This window comes from Lithobates pipiens, unplaced genomic scaffold (genome assembly GCF_037356315.1).
Source record: "Lithobates pipiens isolate NorthernLeopardFrog02 unplaced genomic scaffold, aLitPip1_a1.2 Scaffold_16, whole genome shotgun sequence".
Taxonomy (NCBI): Eukaryota; Metazoa; Chordata; class Amphibia; order Anura; family Ranidae; genus Lithobates; species Lithobates pipiens.
Window position 1 is genome coordinate 205,329,116 of NW_027507748.1, and position 19,489 is coordinate 205,348,604.

Below are 19,489 nucleotides of genomic sequence, written 5' to 3' on the forward strand. Positions count from 1 at the left end.
TTCTTTACTGATCAATGCATTCAGTGTCAGTTGTGACAGTAAAAACTGTCAGGACAGTTAGTGTTAGGTCCAGGGTAGCCCCCTATCACCCCCCAATAAAGATTTAACCCCCTGATTGCCCCTAGAGTTAACCCTTTCACCCCCTTTTGCCAGTGTCACTAAGCGATCATTTTTCTGATCGCTGCATGTGTCGCTAGTGTCGCTAGGTAGCTAGTTATTTTTTTAGGTTCACCGCCAGGTTTTTATATCGCTAGGTACCCCGATATACTACCCAATAATGTTTTTAACCCCCTGATTGCCGCTAGTTAACCCTTTCACCCCCTTTTGCCAGTGTCACTAAGCGATCGTTTTTCTGATCGCTGCATTAGTGTCGCTACAGTCGCTAGGTAGCTAGTTATTTTTTTAGGTTCACCGCCAGGTTTTTATAGCGCTAGGTACCCCGATATACTACCCAATAATGGTTTTAACCCCCTGATTTCTGCTAGTTAACCCTTTCACCCCCTTTCACCAGCGATCACAGTATAAGTGTCACTGGTGACGCTGGTTAGCCAGTTAGTTATTTAGGTTCCCCGTCAGGTTTTTATATAGCGCCAGGGACCCCCATATGCTACCTAATAAAAATTTGAACCCCCTGATTGCCCCTAGTTAACCCTTTCACCACTGATCACCGTATAAGTGTTACGGGTGACTCTGGTTAGTTTGTTTTTTATAGCATTTTATATTCAAATCCGGAAGGCAGTGCTTGGTTTTCGGGGTCCCGTACGTGGCTAGGCTCCCAAAAAGTCCCCCACATGTGGTATCCCCGTACTCGGGAGAAGCAGCAGAATTTATTTTGGGGTGTAACTTGACTTCTGCCCATAGCATGTGTGAGCAATATATCATTTAGTGACAACTTTGTGCAAAAAAAAAAAAAGTTTGTAATATTCCCGCAACTTTTGGCAAAATATAAAATATTCCATGGACTCAACATGCCTCTCAGTAAATAGCTTGGGGTGTCTACTTTCCAAAATGGGGTCATTTGGGGGGGTTTTGTGCTATTTTGGCATTTTATGGCCTTCGAAACTGTGATAGGTAGTGAGGAGTTAAATCAAAAATTTGCACCCTTAGAAATCCTGAAGGTGGTGATTGGTTTTCGGGGTGCCGTGCGCGACTAGACTCCCAAAAAGTCCCACACATGTGGTATCCCCGTACTCGGGAGAAGCAGCAGAATGTATTTTGGGGTGTCATTTCACATATGCCCATAGCATGTGTGAGCAATATATCATTTAGTGACAACTTGGTGCAAAAAAAAAAAAGTTTGTAATATTCCCGCAACTTGTGGCAAAATATAAAATATTCCATGGACTCAACATGCCTCTCAGTAAATAGCTTGGGGTGTCTACTTTCCAAAATGGGGTCATTTTGGGGGGTTTTGTGCTATTTTGGCATTTTATGGCCTTCGAAACTGTGATAGGTAGTGAGGAGTTAAATCAAAAATTTGCACCCTTAGAAATCCTGAAGGTGGTGATTGGTTTTCGGGGTGCCGTGCGCGACTAGACTCCCAAAAAGTCCCACACACGTGGTATCGCCATACTCGGGAGAAGTAGCGGAATATATTTTGGGGTGCAATTCCACATATAACCATGGCATGTGTGAGCAATATATCATTTAGTGACTTTTTTTTTTTTTTTGTCATTATTCAATCCCTTGGGACAAAAAAAATAAATATTCAATGGGCTCAACATACCCATCAGCAATTTCCTTGGGGTGTCTACTTTCCAAAATGGGGTCATTTGGGGGGGATTTGTACTGCCCTGCCATTTTAGCACCTCAAGAAATGAGATCGGCAGTCATAAATTAAAAGCTGTGTAAATTCCAGAAAATGTACTCTAGTTTGTAGACGCTATAACTTTTGCGCAAACCAAAAAATATACGCTTATTGACATTTTTTTTACTAAAGACATGTGGCTGAATAAATTTTGCCCTCAATGTATGACTAAAATTTAGTTTATTCGATTTTTCTTATAACAAAAAGAAGAAAATATCTTTTTTTTTCAAAATTTTCGCTCTTTTTCCATTTATATCGCAAAAAAAAAAAAAATCGCGGAGGCAATCAAATACCATCAAAAGAAAGCTCTATTTGTGGGAAGAAAAGGACGCAAATTTCGTTTGGGTGCAATATTGCATGACCGCGCAATTACCAGTTAAAGCAGCGCAGTGCGAAATTGCAAAAAGACCTCTGGTCCTTAAGGTGTTTATTGGTCCGGAGCTGAAGTGGTTAAAAAAAAAAAAAAATCATGCCTGTTCCATGTAATGGTTTTGCACAAAGCAGCCCTGACTTCCTCTTCTGGGGTCCCCAACAGACGCTCCTAGCTCCTCATGCCTTCAGAGTGCCCCAATAGCAAGGTAAAATGCTTCTTCTTTTAGAACCACTCACTTCCTGCCCAGGACTACATGTCCCATGAGACATTGCTCCTTTCACATGTACAAGTTTTTAGGCACTTACTGACATGTATGGACAGTGTACTGAGCTGTGTGTCTGTTGCACTGTATTTCCTGATATGTAAACAAATAATGCATTCGGCTGACCAACTAATCGAGTATGATAATAGTTGACAACTATTTTCATACTGTATTAGTTGTTTCGGCCCTATATATGGGAGTTGATTTACCTGCTTAATGCCTTGGTGAAAATTCCTATCTGGCAGGCTTTGAGAACCTTTTTCCTCTGTAATTCATTAAAACCCCTTTCACACTGAGGCGCTTTTCTTTTTTTGCGCTAAAAATAGCGACTGAAAATCGCCTATCGTGCCTCCCCAGTGTGAAAGCCCAAGTGCTTTCACACTGAGCCGGTGTGCTTGTGGGATAGAGAAAGTCCTGCAAGCAGCATCTTTGGGGCAGTTTATATACCAAACCACCCTGCCCACCATTGAAATGCGCTTCGGCAGTGCTCCCCCCTGCAAAGCACCTCTGCAGTGACAGTAAAGTGCAACTAAAATGAGCAATGTTTAACTATGGGACAGTCTAGCTGTGAGAGGGTTCCTAAGCTTACAGGTACCCACCCTATTATGTGATTGGTGAAAAGAAGTTCATTGTTAGCTCATGAGCACTGCAACACAGCTGATTGGCTTTTTGTGCTGCTTCTGTCTCCCATTCTGAGCTCTACTCTACAGATACTGCAAGAAGCTGATGCCAGGGCAAATGCAGGCACTTAAACCGCTTGCAGAAAACAAAAATGTATATTTAGAGATGTACTAAAAGTACAGCGAAAAGCTCCTGCATGACGATATAAACCAGTACCAAAGCCAGTTACTATGTGATGCTCAAGCATCAATGTAAACAAAACACTTCCTTTACCTTAGCTGACTGAGCCAAGTCCTCAGTTTGTGTTTCACAAGCTCCCCCCTCTCCGACACTGAAGCTTACAATGGGAGGGTTTCAGCAACAGAGCTAGTGCTATAAATCCGGAGGGCAAGACTAGGTGTGGCCACACCCCCTGCAAATATTTCATCCTACTGTAGCGCAAGTAAGGACAGCTGACATGAGTGGCAACTGTGAAGTAAGGAGCAGTGCAGCATCATTGCCACATCAGGATGCCACCGAAAGGTGCATTAGGTTCACTGACAACATCAACAGGCATCTGTGGGCCTTTGCATGGGACCAAGAAAATTGTCAGTGTAAATGCACTTATAATGCCTATAGGTTTACACTTTCATTGGTGGTGGTTTTTTTTTTTGCATGCTGATCTCAGATTGAATCTGAAGAGTTTACTAATGTCGCAAAAATTCTTGTACTCTCTCCATACAGTTTCACACAGTGCAGCACTGCAGGGAGCATTCAGTTTCACAGTTACACTTGTACGACAGAATAAAAAAATTTGAAAGTGATGTCATGTGTTGTAATGAATTTGTATTGCATTTTCGAATGACAGCTGTACTGATTAAATGAAAATCGTTCTACCTGGCATGGTACGGAATTATTATTTTTTGTGTATCGTATTGGCGGCACAGTGGTGTAGTGGTTAGCACTCTCACCTAGCAGTAAGAAGGGTCGCTGGTTCAAATCCCAACCACGACACTACCTGCCTGGAGTTTGCATGTTCTCCCTGTGCCTGCATGGGTTTCCTCCGGGTACTCCGGTTTCCTCCCACAATCCAAAGACATGCAGGTAGGTTAATTGGCTTCTGTCCAAAATTGGCCCTAGTATATGAATGGGGACCTTGGATTGTGGGCTCTTTGAGGGTAGGGACCAACGTGAGTGTGTAATGTACAGGGGCAATTGTTGACACTCACTCAGGTTGAACTGGATGGACTGGTGTCTATATTCAACCTTACTAACTATGAAACTATGGATTAAATGTCCTGCTCGGCTCTAGAACGGTCTGTACTAATGATCCAATATCGTACGATCGCTTCAAAGGCGCAGTATTTTTCCTACGATTTTCTGATCGTGTGTACTGGGCCCTAGGCTGTCAAATGGGAAATTCTGTAAGTAGAAGCAAACTGCCAGCCAAAGGACCAAATTGTGGCTGAATGTCAGGGTGGGCGGGACCCTGATTTCCAAACCAGCCAATGGGATGGGATCTGGGTGGGCCGATGTGTGTGTGGCCCCTCCCCTTTCTTAAGCAGCCCAATCATTGGCTGGCTAGCTGCCGGGTCCCGACCACCTCTGACATCACGCTGAATGTCCTCTCTCTCTCTCTCTCTCTCTCTCTCTCTCTCTCTCTCTCTCTCTCTCTCTCTCTCTCTCTCTCTCTCTCTAATGCCATCTGCCAGTGCCACCTGTCAATCTGTGCTACCCATTGTCACCTGCCAGTGCCACCTGCCAATGCCAGTAGAAACAAATCAGATAAGTAGATCTTCTATATCCTAGACCTTAATGAGCAATTAACCCCTGCATAGCCCCACCTTAGTTATATTTTGGTTTTCCGTAGGTGCAGGGTTCATTTTGACATCAAATATTAAGTTTGTCAGTCTTTTGACTAATATACTATTTTTAGTTTGTATTTTAGTCATCTGAATTGAAACTGTATTTTATTTTTGTTTTAGTTTCTTCACTAGCAACATGCAGCTAATGAAAACTATGATAAATATTTGTTGAGGAAAGGAACACTGAGTAGTTGGACTTGAAGTCTTTTTAAAGGGCAAGTCCACCCTTACAGAAAAATCTGTAAGGTGAAATTACACAGGATCCCCTCCTTTTTGCTAGAATACCCCCATTTTTAAAAATTTTTCATACTTCAGGGCGATATGTATTCTTCGACATATTTTTGGTAAATAAAAAAAAAAATGCAATAAGCGTATATTGATTGGTTTGCGTGGAAGCTATAGCGTCTACAAAATAGGGGATAGATTTAAAGCATTTTTACATTTTTATTTTATTTTTTATTTTTTTACTAGTAGTGGCAATGAGCGATTTGATAAAAAAAAAAAAAAAAAAGACTGCGACATTATGGCAGACATATCGGACACCGTAGACACATTTTTGGGACCATTGACGTTTATACAGCTATCAGTGCTATAAAAATGCACTGACTACTGAAAAAATGTCACTGGCAGGGAAGGGGTTAACACTAGGGGGTGAACAAGGGGTTAGCTGTGTTCCCTGTTTGTGTTTCTAACTGAAGGGGGAGGGGACTGACCTAGAGGAAGTGACCGATAGTGATTCCTAGCTAATGGGAAGTCACGATCTGTCACGCCTCTCATAACAGGGAAGTGTTTGTTTACACACACTCATCCCTGTTCTGCCTCTTGTGCCTGCAATCGCTCGTGGCCACCGATTGTGACCCGCCTACTATCCCGATCCTGCGACTCGACGTATAGCTATGACTGCTCGTGGGATCGTGCCAACCTGCTGCAGTATGAGGGTGGCTGGTCGGTGAGCGGTTAGACCTAAAAACAAATTTGTTTACATTTCAGCTCACCACTTTTATGGGGTGACTGCATTCTGTGAGTTTGGTTTTTTTTCTGCATGTAAGAGCATATGCCTGTGAACTCATGAAAAGGCCATAGTGTTCATGGACTCATTGGCTAAAATGGAGGGGAGTTTTCAGGCAGAAAAGGGGGCTCAAAAGCCCGTAAAAGCCGATTCTTTGAGATTCAGTGTGCACGAACCCTAGTACTGTTTTAAAGTTCACTCTTCTAGATCTGTCAATTGCTTCTAGAGCTTTTTTGTTAAAACATTCTCAAGATGTACCAAGTGGAGATGTTTAGGCATACGGTCCTTCAAGGCAGCCTTTGAGCTACAGGCAGTCAATAATTTTTCTGTTGGTTTTGTTTGCTATGCCGTTTTGGACTACCCAACACAAACACCCCTCTGTATTTATGGTCTTGTTCTTTGCACTGTTTGTTATAAACCAAATTATGCTGGAAAAGGCAGGGATTATAGCAATCCAATTCCTCCTGTAGGCTGCTCTATAACCAATTGTCTTTGAATCCTGTGTCACTCAATGAACTTCAATATAGAAAACTTTGTGCATTCATCCTCTTTCTATATTAAGTACAAAGTGCTCTCCTGTTTGGATGAATCAGGAAGAGTATGTCAGGGTCTATTCTCTTGTATTGGCTGATTTTTTGGGGAATAATCTCCTTGAACTTGGTGAAAATGACCGGTATAGGTAAACTGCTTTTGGCTGCTTTCACACTGGGGCGGTATTCAGGCGTTACAGCGCTAAAAATAGCGCCTGTGTAGCGCTTGAAAAAAACCGGCCCCTTTCACTCCAGTGTCAAAGCCGGAGGGCTTTCACACTGGAGCGATGCGCTGGCAGGACGGTGAAAAAAGTCCTGCTAGCCGCATCTTTGGAGCGGTGTATTCACCGCTCCTACCCATTGAAATCAGTGGGACACCGCGGCAATACCGCCGGCGCAGCGGCGCTTTGCGGGTGGGTTTAACCCTTTTTTGGCCGCTAGCGGGGGTTAAAACCACCCCGCTAGCGCCCGCAGACCGCTGCTAAAACGACGGTAAAGCGCCGCTAAAAATAACGGCACTTTACCGCCGACGCCGCTCCCGCCCCAGTGTGAAAGCAGCCTTTAGGAATCTTATTTAACCTACTACCTTTTTAATTCTTTAACCACTTGCCGCCCACCCTATAGGCAATTGACGGTGGCAAAGTGGTTTCATAATCCTGATCGGACGTCATATGACATGATCAGGATTATGAGCCGCTGCGCGCCCCCGGGGGCTCGCATCGCGGCGATTGTTGTTGCGGGGTGTCAGTCTGACACCCGGCAACTACGATCTCTGTAAAGAGTCTCCGACTGAGACTCTTTACCACGTCATCAGCCGTGTCCAATCACGGCTGATCACAGTGTAAATGGGAAGAGCCGGTGATCGGCTTTTCCTCACTCGCGTCTGACAGATCGGCTGCTCCTCTGACGGGGGGGGGGGGTCTGTGCTGATCGATTATCAGCACAGCCCCCCCGAGGATGCCCACACTGGACCACCAGGGACGCCACCAGACCACCAGGGAAAAGGTAATCCTCCCTAGACCACCAGGGATGCCAATGGTCAGCACAATGGATGCCAATCAGTGCCCATAATGGATGCCAATCAGTGCCCACAATGGGCATCACTGATTGGCATGCATTATTGTTTGGCACTGATTGGCATCCATTAGTACAGTATAACACCAATGCCGCCTATGAGTGCCCACCTGTGCCGCCTATGAGTGCCCACCTGTGCCGCCTATGAGTGCCCACCTGTGCCGCCTATGAGTGCCCGTCCGTGTCGCTCATCCGTGCCGCCTATCAATGTCCATCAATGCCACCTCATCAGTGCCACTTCATTGGTGCCACTTCATTGGTGCCACTTCATTGGTGCCACTTCATTGGTGCCCATCAGTGTAGCCCCATCAGTGCCCATCAGTGTAGCCCCATCAGTGCCCATCAGTGAAGGAGAAAACGTACTTATTTACAACGTTTTGAAACTGAAACAAACATTTTTTTTTTTTCTAAATTTTCTGTATTTTTTTATTTGTAGTGCAAAAAATAAAAACCGTAGAGGTGATCAAATACCACCAAAAGAAAGCTCTATTTGTGGGAAAAAAAATGATAAAAATTTCATTTGGGTACAGTGTAGCATGACCGCGCAATTGTCATTCAAAGTGCGACAGCGCTGAAAGCTCAAAATTGGTCTGGGCAGGAAGGTGTTTAAGTGCCCTGTATTGAAGTGGTTAAGCACATGCCTCACTTGCATTGCTCAGTAAAGTGCCATTTAAAGCCATACTTTTTATTAGAATTTTCAGTATAGTAGGGAATGGTCAAAACCCCTTGTCCGGTTAGTTTTACTGCTTGTCTCCTGCTAGAGAGAATTCCCTTCACATCTTTTAATGATGGAACAGAAATTGAGATTAATCTCTCCTTGGTGATCACAATTTCCATCTTAGAGAGTTGTCACCAGAACATGTGTCCCCGTTGAAGTATTTTCCTTCACCTCTTGATTTAACTGCTAAAATGTTGGATTTCCTCTCCCTTTCATTTTCATTGACATTGGTCACCAGGACAAGGTGAATCTACCAAGGGAGGACACAAAAAATGGCCCTTTTTTGCATGGTTTGAATTATAACTTTCAAAGCTCAGATCAGCAGTTTTTACGTTGCTTGTACTGTATGCTTCGCAAAATTGTAAAAAGCACAGTGTTCCCTATCTCATCAATAAAAGCCTGACAAGGGGTCTGGCCCTTTCCTTGTCTATCCAGACTAAAAATGATTTTACTTAACTTTAGTTTGTTTTATTGCTCTGAAAAAATAAATTGACCCCACTAATCGGCACTCTATATTCAATTAAAGGGTATGCATTGGCTATCAATTGTGATAAATATGCTTTACATAGTATTGCATTTCAGATAAATGATATGTTTTTTTAAGAAGTTGAGATAACATGTTGATAACCTTTGATTTTCTTTGATTTAGGCTGTTCGTTGCTATGAGGCCCTAATCTTAAAATCTGAAGGAAAAGTAGAGTCTGATTTCTTCTGTCAGTTAGGCCATTTCAACCTATTATTGGAAGACTATCCAAAAGGTAAGGCTAAAATGTTTTTCTATGTGGAATCGCTTAGTAAGAAACAATTATAAGCTTATGAAGCATTCCGATAACTGCATTTTTTAATTGTTATAATTATTGACTTAAGATGTTATCCATTGTTGTCCATTTTGAAAAAGGAAATGCAATGCCCTAATCTCTGATTTCATGCAACATCCTGCTGTTAGCCCTTGTACACACGGTCGGAGAATCCATCGGAATGTGTCCTATCGGACCGTTTTGTCGGATAATCCGACTGTGTGTGGTATGCATCGGACTGTTTCCGTCGGACCAAATTTTCCAACTTGCTGGAAATATTTTCCGACAAACTGCTCCGATCGGACATACTCCGATCATGTGTAGAGAATTCCGATTGGGCCAAGTGCCACGCATGCATCATATCAAAGCTATTGGCTACTAGCCTGAATGTAGTCCCATCGTAACGAAGTTACGTCATCACGTTCTGAACGATCAGATTTTCCGACAACTTTGTCCGACCGTTTTGTATGCAACAGTTTCGGACAAGATCCGTCGGACTCTATTGACAATTGCATATGCCAAAGTTTATCCTTTCATGAGCATGCACAATTTTAAGGCTTCACATGTTTGGTTTCTATTGACTCATAATTTCCTTTATTAAGTAAAAAAAAATAAAAATAAAAATGGTGTGGACTAAAATTAACCTTGATGTATTTTTTTTTTTTTTTAATTGTTTGATAAACGTGCTCTAATATGTGACACAAAAAAACTGTAACTGCCACCTTTTTATTATCCAGGGTCTTTGCATTCAGAAAACATTTTTGAGGTTGAACAAATTTTAAGGCTTCATGTACACACAGCCTACTTTTGCCGCCGGCCTCAAACGCAGTAATATTGTGCCAGGATTTTGCCACAGTTTGTCTTTGCCAGTGGATAAAACGTTCCTATCCTATATGCGGTTCTTCTGCGTTCAGGAGAGGGGTTGAGGGAGGTTGAAGCTCCCAAATTCAAGTTTAGGGGCTGTAGTGTACATGAAGCCTTAGTTCTAAAATGTTTTAACGCATCCAAAAACTGAAAATAACAGGATTTTTAAAACGGCTTACTTGTAAAATACTTTTCTTTGTACATCGGGGACACAGAGCCATAGTACTTACTATGTGGGTTACAGGGCGCTGATGGGTGATGGACACTGGCATGCCCTAAGGCAGTGATGGTGAACCTCGGCACCCCAGATGTTTTGGAACTACATTTCCCATGATGCTCATGAACTCTGCAGTGTAGCTGAGCATCATGGGAAATGTAGTTGCAAAACATCTGGGGTGCCGAGGTTCACCATCACTGCCCTAAGGCATGAAGTGTACTCCCTATATAACCCCTCCCACTACTGGGGGTCCTCAGTTTTGTAGACAAGCAATACAAGTGTATACCAAGAAGGGAGGGACCTCTGTGTCCCCTGATGTACATCAAAGAGAAGGATTTTACATAGAGGCCCGATGCACCACCCAAGAGGCACTATTAGCCCTGGATGAGTATGCTCCAACATAAGGAAGAATTTTCTTTAAGCTGAAGATTGAAAACAATCACTTGACAAATCCATTTGGAAAATAGTGGATGTTGACACTGCCTGTCCACATTTTGGACCCTCTGACAGTACAAACAAAAACGTGTTTTGTGAACCTGCTTTTAAAATAGACTGATCGCTCTTACTACATCAAGGGAATGTAGTGCTTTCTCTTCCTTAGATTGAGGCTCTGGGGAGAAAGAAGGAAAATAATATATTGGTTTAAATGAAAACCTGTTACCACTTTTGGTTGGAATTCAGGATGAGGACATAAAACCACCTCATCCTTATGCGTGATCAAATATGGCTCTTTACAAGACACAGCTGCTAGTTCTGATACTCTTCTAGCAGAAGAAATGGCAACCAAAAAGATTCATTGTCAAAAAGACCAAGGGAATTTCTCGTAAAGGCTCAAATGGCTAATTCAGCAAAGCCAATAAGACCAAATTCAAATCCCAAGGATTTAGAGGTGCCTTGATAGGGGGATTAATCCGTGTTACCCCCTGAATAAGCTACGCACCAAGTTTGGGAAGCAAGAGGCTATTGAAAAACACTGATAAGGCCTGGATCTGGTCATTGATGGAAGTCAAGGCCAACTTCATTTCAGATCCCATTTGCAGGAAATCTGGGATCCTGCTTATGACTTCCTGGGGTGCCAACCCCTGGATCCACACCAAGAAACATGCTTTCCAGACTCTATAGTAAATGATTCTGTAAGCCGGCTTCCTGGCATTAATCAAAGTATACACTACCTGAAGGAGATCACCCACGATTCTTTATAAAGTGGGATTCAACAGTCAAACTGTTAAATATTTCACCCATAAGATGGAATACCGGACCTTGTGCGAGAAGGTCTGGCTATAATGGCAGAGTCCAAAGGACTCCTACTGCCATCTTTATGATCTCGGTAAATTGAGATCTTCTGGGGCCACCAGAATCGCCTCCTTCCGTTCCAGCTTGATCCCGCAGAGAAGGCGCGAAAGTAGCAGAACTGGAGAATCCCTTGTTCCCGACACAAAGTTGTCGACTTTGTTGTTGAATCTGGACGCGAATAGGTCCATGTCCGGAACACCCCATCTGACATACCGCTAGGAAGATGTCGGGGTGAAGAGACCATTCTCCCAGAAAAAATTTTTGGTGACACAAGTAGTCCATCCGCCAACTCTATATTTCTGGAATGAAATTTCCCGATAGGCAAGGAATGTTGTGTTCTGCCCAAGCTAGAACATTATTCACCTGTTCTTGGGCTGCACAACTTCTCGTGCCCCCCTGGTGATTGATATAAGCCACAGCCGTTGCCTTGTCACAAATTTTCCAAAATGTTGATAGGCAAGGTCTTCTAACCTGGACCATCTCCCCTGGACAGAATCTTCTTCCCGGACTGCTCCCCAGCCCACTTGCATTGGGAGCCAAATGTATTTGGAAAAAACCAAGGCCTGAATCCTTTTATTCCAGACCGACAGGATGGTGTTTTGAAGCAGTCTTGAGTGAAAACTGCGTGTAAGGGACGGCCTCGAAGGAGGCGACCATTTCCCCCAACAATCTCCTTCCCAGCCGAATGGAAGGATTTTTCTTTGTTTTGATAATTTGAATTAGTCCTACAATGTAACTGATTCTTGTCTGAAGGTAAGAATACCTTCTGTACGGTATTCATAACCAGCCCCAAGTACTGTAATCTCCTTGATGTTTTTTTTTTTTTTTTTTTTTTTTTCAAATCTTCTTTTATTATTTTAGAAAAAAATCAACCATAATACATTCTAGTTCATTTACAACATTATACATAAACCCAATTCAATATATACCACCATTATTATCATCAACATACCCCCAAACACACATAAAGGAAAAAAAATAATCCACCTTACCCTTCTCTCTCCTCTTGCCTCTCCATCCCTTTTTACATTATAAATATTCCCTCAATCCATTTGAGAACCTAAGCTCTTCCCACTGCTTCCATACAATTGGTAACTGATTCCTCCTTGATGGTTTTAAGGAGGATTTTTCGAGGTTGAGTATCTAACCCAGAGATTCTGCAATCAGACTCTGGTTTAGACCTGAGACTGAATCATCTATTAAAGGTAGATCGTCTAAATAGGCTAGGACCCTTATGCCTTGAGCCCTTAATCTGGCTAAAGGAATCTTTCAGAACACCCATGGTGCTGTGGCTAAACCGAATGGCATTGCCACAACGGAAATGATTTTATGTCAGAAATTTCTGGTGTGCAGGAAAATTTGGCACATGGAGATATGCATCTTTGATATCGATTAAAGCCCAAAACTCCCCTCCTTAAAGGATGGGCAAAATCGATCAGATTGTGCGAAAGGATCGGATGTTAAAGTGCCAATTCAGATCTTTGAGATCTAGAATGAGTCTTACCTCTCCGTTTTGGTTCTAGAACCGTGAAAGGTTTGAATCAAACCCTGTTCCACTAAGGGAACCTCACCGACTAGGATAATAGATGATCCAGAGCCAGATAGACTTCTTTTTCTCTGGATCCTTGGGAACATTTTCCCTTCGAAACAAATGAGGAGATGGAAACTGTAGAAGCCATCCATCTGTCTTGACATTGTTCCTGCCAGATCTTGAGAATTGCAGGAGCCATCCCCCACCTGACGAGCGGGAGCGCCCCTTTATGAGGAGACTTTAGCATTCTGCTTTGTGGGCTTTCTGCCCCAAGATCTCTTCTGACCCTGGTGCTGCCCTTGGGGACTTCCCCTTGAACCTGACGGTTGAGGCCGTCGAGACTGTCTAGAGGCTGATGCCCCTGGCACAGGAGAGTTAGCACGCTTAAAGGAGAAACATCTGAACTACTTTTTACTGGTAAAAGAGCGTTACCCCTTAGAGATCCTTTGGATGTACTTATCCAGGTTGTCTCTAAATAGCGGTTCACCGTGAAAGGGAAAACTGGCTAAGAGCTTTTTACACAGTGCTTCAGATGAACAATTTTTCAGCCACAGAACTCTGTGAGAATGTACTAGTCCAAGCATAAGCCATGGGCCTTAAATGATAGTCTTTCATTACATCTACTGTGAAAGTGTGTTCGATACACCAGGCTATTGCTGGGCCTGCTGATCAGGCAGAATTTTAAGTATCTCCACAAGCTGTTTCTTAATGGACTGAGATACCAATTGCAGCAAGAACCGGCTGCGCTACTGAACTTGCTAAAGACTTATTGCTTTTAGAAAGAAGTTCTAACTTTTTATCTGTTGGAACCTTTAACATTAGTTCATATTCACCAGACGTGAGATTCTTGCTCACTGAGGCGATTGCAGCATCAATTGTTGGAACCCCCCTTCCATAGGATAAAGTGTGGAGAATTTCTTAGGAGGATAATGTTTATCTGGATGTTCCCATTCAGGATACATAAGCTTTTTTTTTTTTTTTTTTTTTTTTTTTTTTTAAGCCATGCATGAATAGAAAAAACCATCCCCCAGATGGGGGAGGTTCTAATGAACCCAATTAGAGGTGGGTTTCTCAAGAGCCTGTGCTGCAGGCAGCAAAAAGGTCGAGTAAGGGAATACACAAGCAACCTGTCTTGTGATGCTACTCCTACAATATTGGGATCCTCAGAAGAGGATAAATGGGTATCTTCCAAATATTTGGGAAGATCTACCTGATTCCCAGCCTCCTGCACCTCAATAAGCGGGTCCTAAGCACTAGATGGGAATCTGCTATGTTTAGCCCCACTATGGAGCATCCCTCTGAGGAGGTTGATATTCTTTTGGAAATGGATTTAGTTTATAGTGAAAACCATTGACCCTTTTAGAACCCTTAGGAGTTCCTGGTCTCATTACCACTCATAGCCTGAAGCATAAAGCAGAGGCATTACCAGCAAAAGAATGTACACTGCTAGGTTTTAGTCCAGCACTGTGAGCTACTATTAATCCTAGCCTGATAAAGTATGTGTCAAAGGGAAATGCCTGTGTCACTAACCTGAACAAACCGTCCTCTTGCTCTGTCCCTCCACAGCCAGCAGCAGCTACACATGCGCTTTAACACTTCCTCCCACGTGTGGCCGGTGTCTGACACCATTAGCCACACCCCTCGCACGAATTATGCCCTCCTCTTCTCGGAAAGTGGTTTCCTGTGCAAGCAGTAGCTCAGGCGTCCTGTAAAACAGCAGACATGGTTGGGGGGGTGTTAAACCCTCCGCTGAATGGCCACGCGTTATGTCCCCCTCTTTTCTTTAAAAAAACAAAACTGCTTTTGGGGTATCAATCCCCCAAAGGGGAAAAGGACCAACATTGGGGTCGCAGGAGTAGAACCAGTCCCCTTTTCTTACCAGAGCATCTGCTTGTGGCCGGAGGAGAGGAGACATTATAGTTTCATAGTTAGGTTGAATAAAGACACCAGACCATCCAGTGCTAACCACTACACCACTGTGCTGCCCAAATGAAATGAAGGCTTCTGCGCTGTTTCCAGCATCAGTGGTGACACATAGGCATGACAGCATTATACATAGAAGGAAAAATTCCTAAGAAAATCTCCCTTATCTTTCTAGGGTTATCTGAGATAAAGCCAATCTACGCCCTTCACGGTGGGCTCCGAAACCTACAGGGAAACCTTAGTGTACCCACAATCCTGGACCTGCGACAGCACCCTGCCAGTAAAAACTTGATGGCCTTACTACTAAAAAGTACTGGGTCCCAGGGTCCAGCTCTCTAAAAAGAGAAGTATTCGCAAGCAAAACCTTGTTTCTTTAAACACGAGGCCCAGGTACCATTCATTTAGCCCATGAAGAGGACATCAGAATGGATCTGGTCAGCATGGCTAGCCCCAGCAGGGAAGCTTTCAGTGGAGCTCAGCACATCTTTACTCCTGACCAACACTTTAGACATACAATTCTTAGGGCGTGCCAGTGTCTCTCACCTATCAGTGGCCCTATAACCCACATAATAAGTACTATGGCTCTATGTCCCCTGATGTAAGAAAATAAATAACTGGTAGACAAGTAGTTAACCACTTGAGCTCCAGTGACATACCCATACATCACGAGTTTGAGCAGTTATAAATGGTATGATGCCTGTTGACTAAAATATGACTAAAACGATGCAGATGACTAAAAATACCACTAAAATGACATTTTAGTCAAGACTATGACTGAAAGTAACACTGGTTAAATGCTTGGGAGCTGTGACAGTCTGTTACCTTGCCCTTCTAAGGCCCACTAATGGCTTGTAAGGCTTGTTTATCATTGTACTGGGCTAGAAGTAAAGATTAGTTGATGGGGTTGAAGCAAAGGCAGTCAATACAAGAACTACATGGATTTTAATGTATTTGAGTATTCTGGGTACCTCCCAATCTTGTTTTGAGAGAATTGAATGTAAGATTTGGTCTTCAACCTCTATCCAATAGCACATTTAAATCTTTTATTTTTTTACTTTTTTGTCCCCATTCACTTTCTGTTAACAGAATACAAGTATTTCCATTTTTGAAAATAATTAAATTTATTTTTAAAAGGAGATGGTAATGTAAGAATGTGAAAATTATTGATTTATTCAATGTATTGTCCATCTAGTCTAGTTTATGAAGCAGTACATGACATTCACCAGATATTTACTGCATGTGCTTTAAAGTAAGGCAATTAATGTACAGACACCTGTGAATGTTTGTGTTGCATTCACTGCTTCATTAACCACTTCCATACCGGGCCTATTCTGTCGCTCCACGTCATTTTTTGGCTAGAAAATTACTCAGAACACCAAACTATATATATATATATCTATATGCACGCCCATTTTTATTTTTTTATATATATAATGTGAAAGATGTTGTGCCGAATAAATAACCAACATGTCAAACTTTAAAATTGCGCACACTCATGGAATGACGCCAAACTTAAGTACTTAAAAATCTCCATAGGCGACGCCTTCAAATTTTTTACATGTTCAGAGTTAGAGGAAATCTAGTGCTGGAATTGTTGCTCACGCTCTAATGCATGTGGCTATACCTTGCGTGTGGTTTGAACGCCGTTTACATATGTGGGCGGGACAAACGTGTGTGTTCGCTTCTGAGCGTGAGCTACCGGGGACAGGGGCATTTTAAATTTTAATTTTTTTAAATTTTACTTTATTACTTTTACAAAAAAAAAATGTGATCACTTTTATTCCTATTACAAGGAATGTAAACATCCCTTGTAATAGGAATCCTTTGTGACAGGTCCTCTTTATGGAGAGACGCGGGGTCAGTAAGACCCCATATCTCTCGTCCAGGCTGGAAAGCATGAGATCGAAAAAAATCCACCATCTCATGCTTAACAGCCGCAATCGCGGTTTGTTTACATCCATGGCCCGGACGTGATGTCATAATGTTCCGCCCGGGCCTCCGATGGTCTTAGAGATGACTGGTGACCATCTGGTCACTGGAAATTTCTATGCTTGTCTTCTGGCGGTGGCTGATTCTTTCTCTGGGTCCCCGATGGCACGGAGAGCCCGGAGAAGTACCGGATGGGGGGGGGGGGGTGGGCCTGTAGGAACAATCAGTCGGTGGAAATGCCGCTATGATCTTTCTTATGGTGCACAGAATCACCAGAGGAAAACAAGGATATCTGATGCCTGGAGCTTCAGGCATCATTCAGATATTCCCATTGAAAGTGCAAGACTGATATGACGTGTTTGGGCAGGAAATGGTTTATAATATATGCTCCTAAGTGGAGTATGGCATGGAGGTGCATGGTGTGTTAGTACAAGTCTCTATGTACAGAAAAGGTTTGAAGAGAAACTAATAATTGCAGTCCGTTTTTTATTAGGGTAAATTAGATGTTTGAATTAGCATTTGTATTAGTCCATCACTTGATTAATGGTTAAATGTTTTATTTTTTTCCCCTCCATACAGCATTATCTGCATACCAGAGGTACTACAGTTTACAATCTGACTACTGGAAGGTGGGTAGCACTTGTATCTTGTTTTGAAAATTGCTGTAATGTCTAAAAAAGTGGTCCATTCAAAGTTCAGACTTGCCATTCAAGTGTTGTTAAACCAACACCATTAAAAACGATAAATCTGAATTACATGTTCATATACAGTCACGATGGGGTTTATTTTCTGTATTCTTTACAAAACCTGGTTGATTCTGCTCTTCTCTCTCCCTTTTGCCCATGTCCTCAATGCAGTTGGATATTTTGCAGAGCAGTGTTGGCAGCTAATTCTCAATTTCTATGCTGAGCACTTCCTCCCTATCACATCTGAGTGTGACTATAGAGGCCTCCCCCCCCACCCCAAATCCATACTATACTCTTATCCGAGCACGTACCTCAGCAGGTCAGAAAAGGGGGGTGGGGGCAAGCGGTCCCGCACCATATCCTGACCATTCCAGGCCACATGGCCTCAACGTGGTGGGGGTGGGTGCTTTGAGGCAGAAGCGCCCCCCACCCCAAAGCACCTTTTCCACATGTTGACGAGGACAAGGGCCTCTTCCTGACAACCCTGGGCGGTGGTTGTCTGTGGGCGAGGGGCTTATCGGAATCTGGGAGCTCCCTCTAACAAGAGGGCCTCCAGATCCTGGCCCCCAGCCTATATGAGTGAGTATGGGTACATTGTACCCCTACCCATTCACCTAAAAATAAGTGTCAAAAATAAACAGTATGTAGGTTTTTAAGCATTTTGTTAAGGCAGCTCCGGCATCTCTTCTGATTTCTTCTCCCCTCTCCGCCTCTTCTCCCTCTTCTGGCGATGTCTTCTGCTTCTCCCTCTGCCGGTTCTCCACTGATGTCTTCTAGCTCTCTTCAGTTTTTCTCAGTCCACTATCTATGCATTTTTTTAGCATGGGGGGTTTCCCTTAAAATCCATATAAGTCAGAAGGGCTTTTTTTTTAATTTGGGGGGGAGTTCCCCTTCAAGATCCTCGGAGCACAAGGTCAGTTAAAGCGGGGTTCCACCCTAAAGTGGAACTTCCGCTGATCGGAACCCTCCCCCCCCCCCCCTCCGGTGTCACAATTGGCACCTTTCAGGGGGGAGGGGGGGTGGAGATTCCTGTCAAAGACGGGTATTTACACCCACTTCCGGGCATAGACTCCCATGGGAGTCTACGCCATTTCCTGTCCTGTCGCGCTGTCTGCTGGGACACGCACGGGTCTCAGACAGCGCGGGCAATTCCTATTGCGCTGCGCAACTCGCGCATGCGCAGTAGGGAACCAGGAAGTGAAGCCGAATTCGCTTCACTTCCTGATTCCCTCACCTAGAATGGTGGTCGGCAGCAACTGAGAGCCGATCGATCGGCCTCGGCTGCCGGCATCGCTGGAACCCGGGACAGGTGAGTGTCCATTTATTAAGTCAGCAGCTGTATTTATAGCTGCTGGCTTTTAATATTTTTTTTTTTGTAGGTGGAATCCCTCTTTAAGACGATGATCTGTCTTCAGTGATATTCAGTGGGCTGAAGTAGGATCAAAGTCGGACTAGTTAAGATGGCTCTCATAGGGAAACATTGATTTGCATACGTCGTGCGACATGAGCTCCCAATGTCGGAGCGTTTGTCGTACAAGCGCGAACCCGGCCTTAACCGAATATCAGATTTATAAGTATATACACAAATCAACAAATAAAAAATAATAAATATTACCTATGGAAAAAATGCATTTTATTTACATTCTGTCCAAAGGTGTTTAAAATACCAATATTATAGGGTTCTACAGAAATTTATGTAAATCAAAGAGTTCAGGCCCCTGGGCTGTAAAGTATCCAGTCGATTTATACACTGTGAAAACAAAAAATGTAGCGCTAAACCGACATTAAACTCAAAAAGAAAAAAGCCTTCTTTTTTGAGTAAGTATAAGTGACCTATACTCAACAAAGAGAAAGCTAGTGTGTTAATTAACAAGCAGGTGCAGACACACAATACAAGCTATTAGTTAATTTTTTTTTTAAATCCAGACTCGTTTTGCGAAGGTTGTCTCGCAAGACGAGCAGGATTCAAGCCACTGGGGTGTACAGTATCACATTTGGCCAGAGGTGTGGG

General features: G+C 43.2%; 1 protein-coding gene across 3 annotated transcripts in view; it reads left to right on the forward strand.

Moving 5' to 3' along the window:
• The window catches only part of KDM6A (lysine demethylase 6A), a 224,553-nt gene that overhangs the window by 50,438 nt on the left and 154,626 nt on the right, over positions 1-19,489 (forward strand). For all 3 annotated transcript variants that reach the window (XM_077480926.1, XM_077480927.1, XM_077480928.1), the window contains exons 3-4: positions 8,888-8,996; positions 17,372-17,421. In XM_077480926.1, the coding sequence (XP_077337052.1) occupies positions 8,888-8,996; positions 17,372-17,421 (159 nt within the window). The remainder of the gene's footprint in view (positions 1-8,887; positions 8,997-17,371; positions 17,422-19,489) is intronic.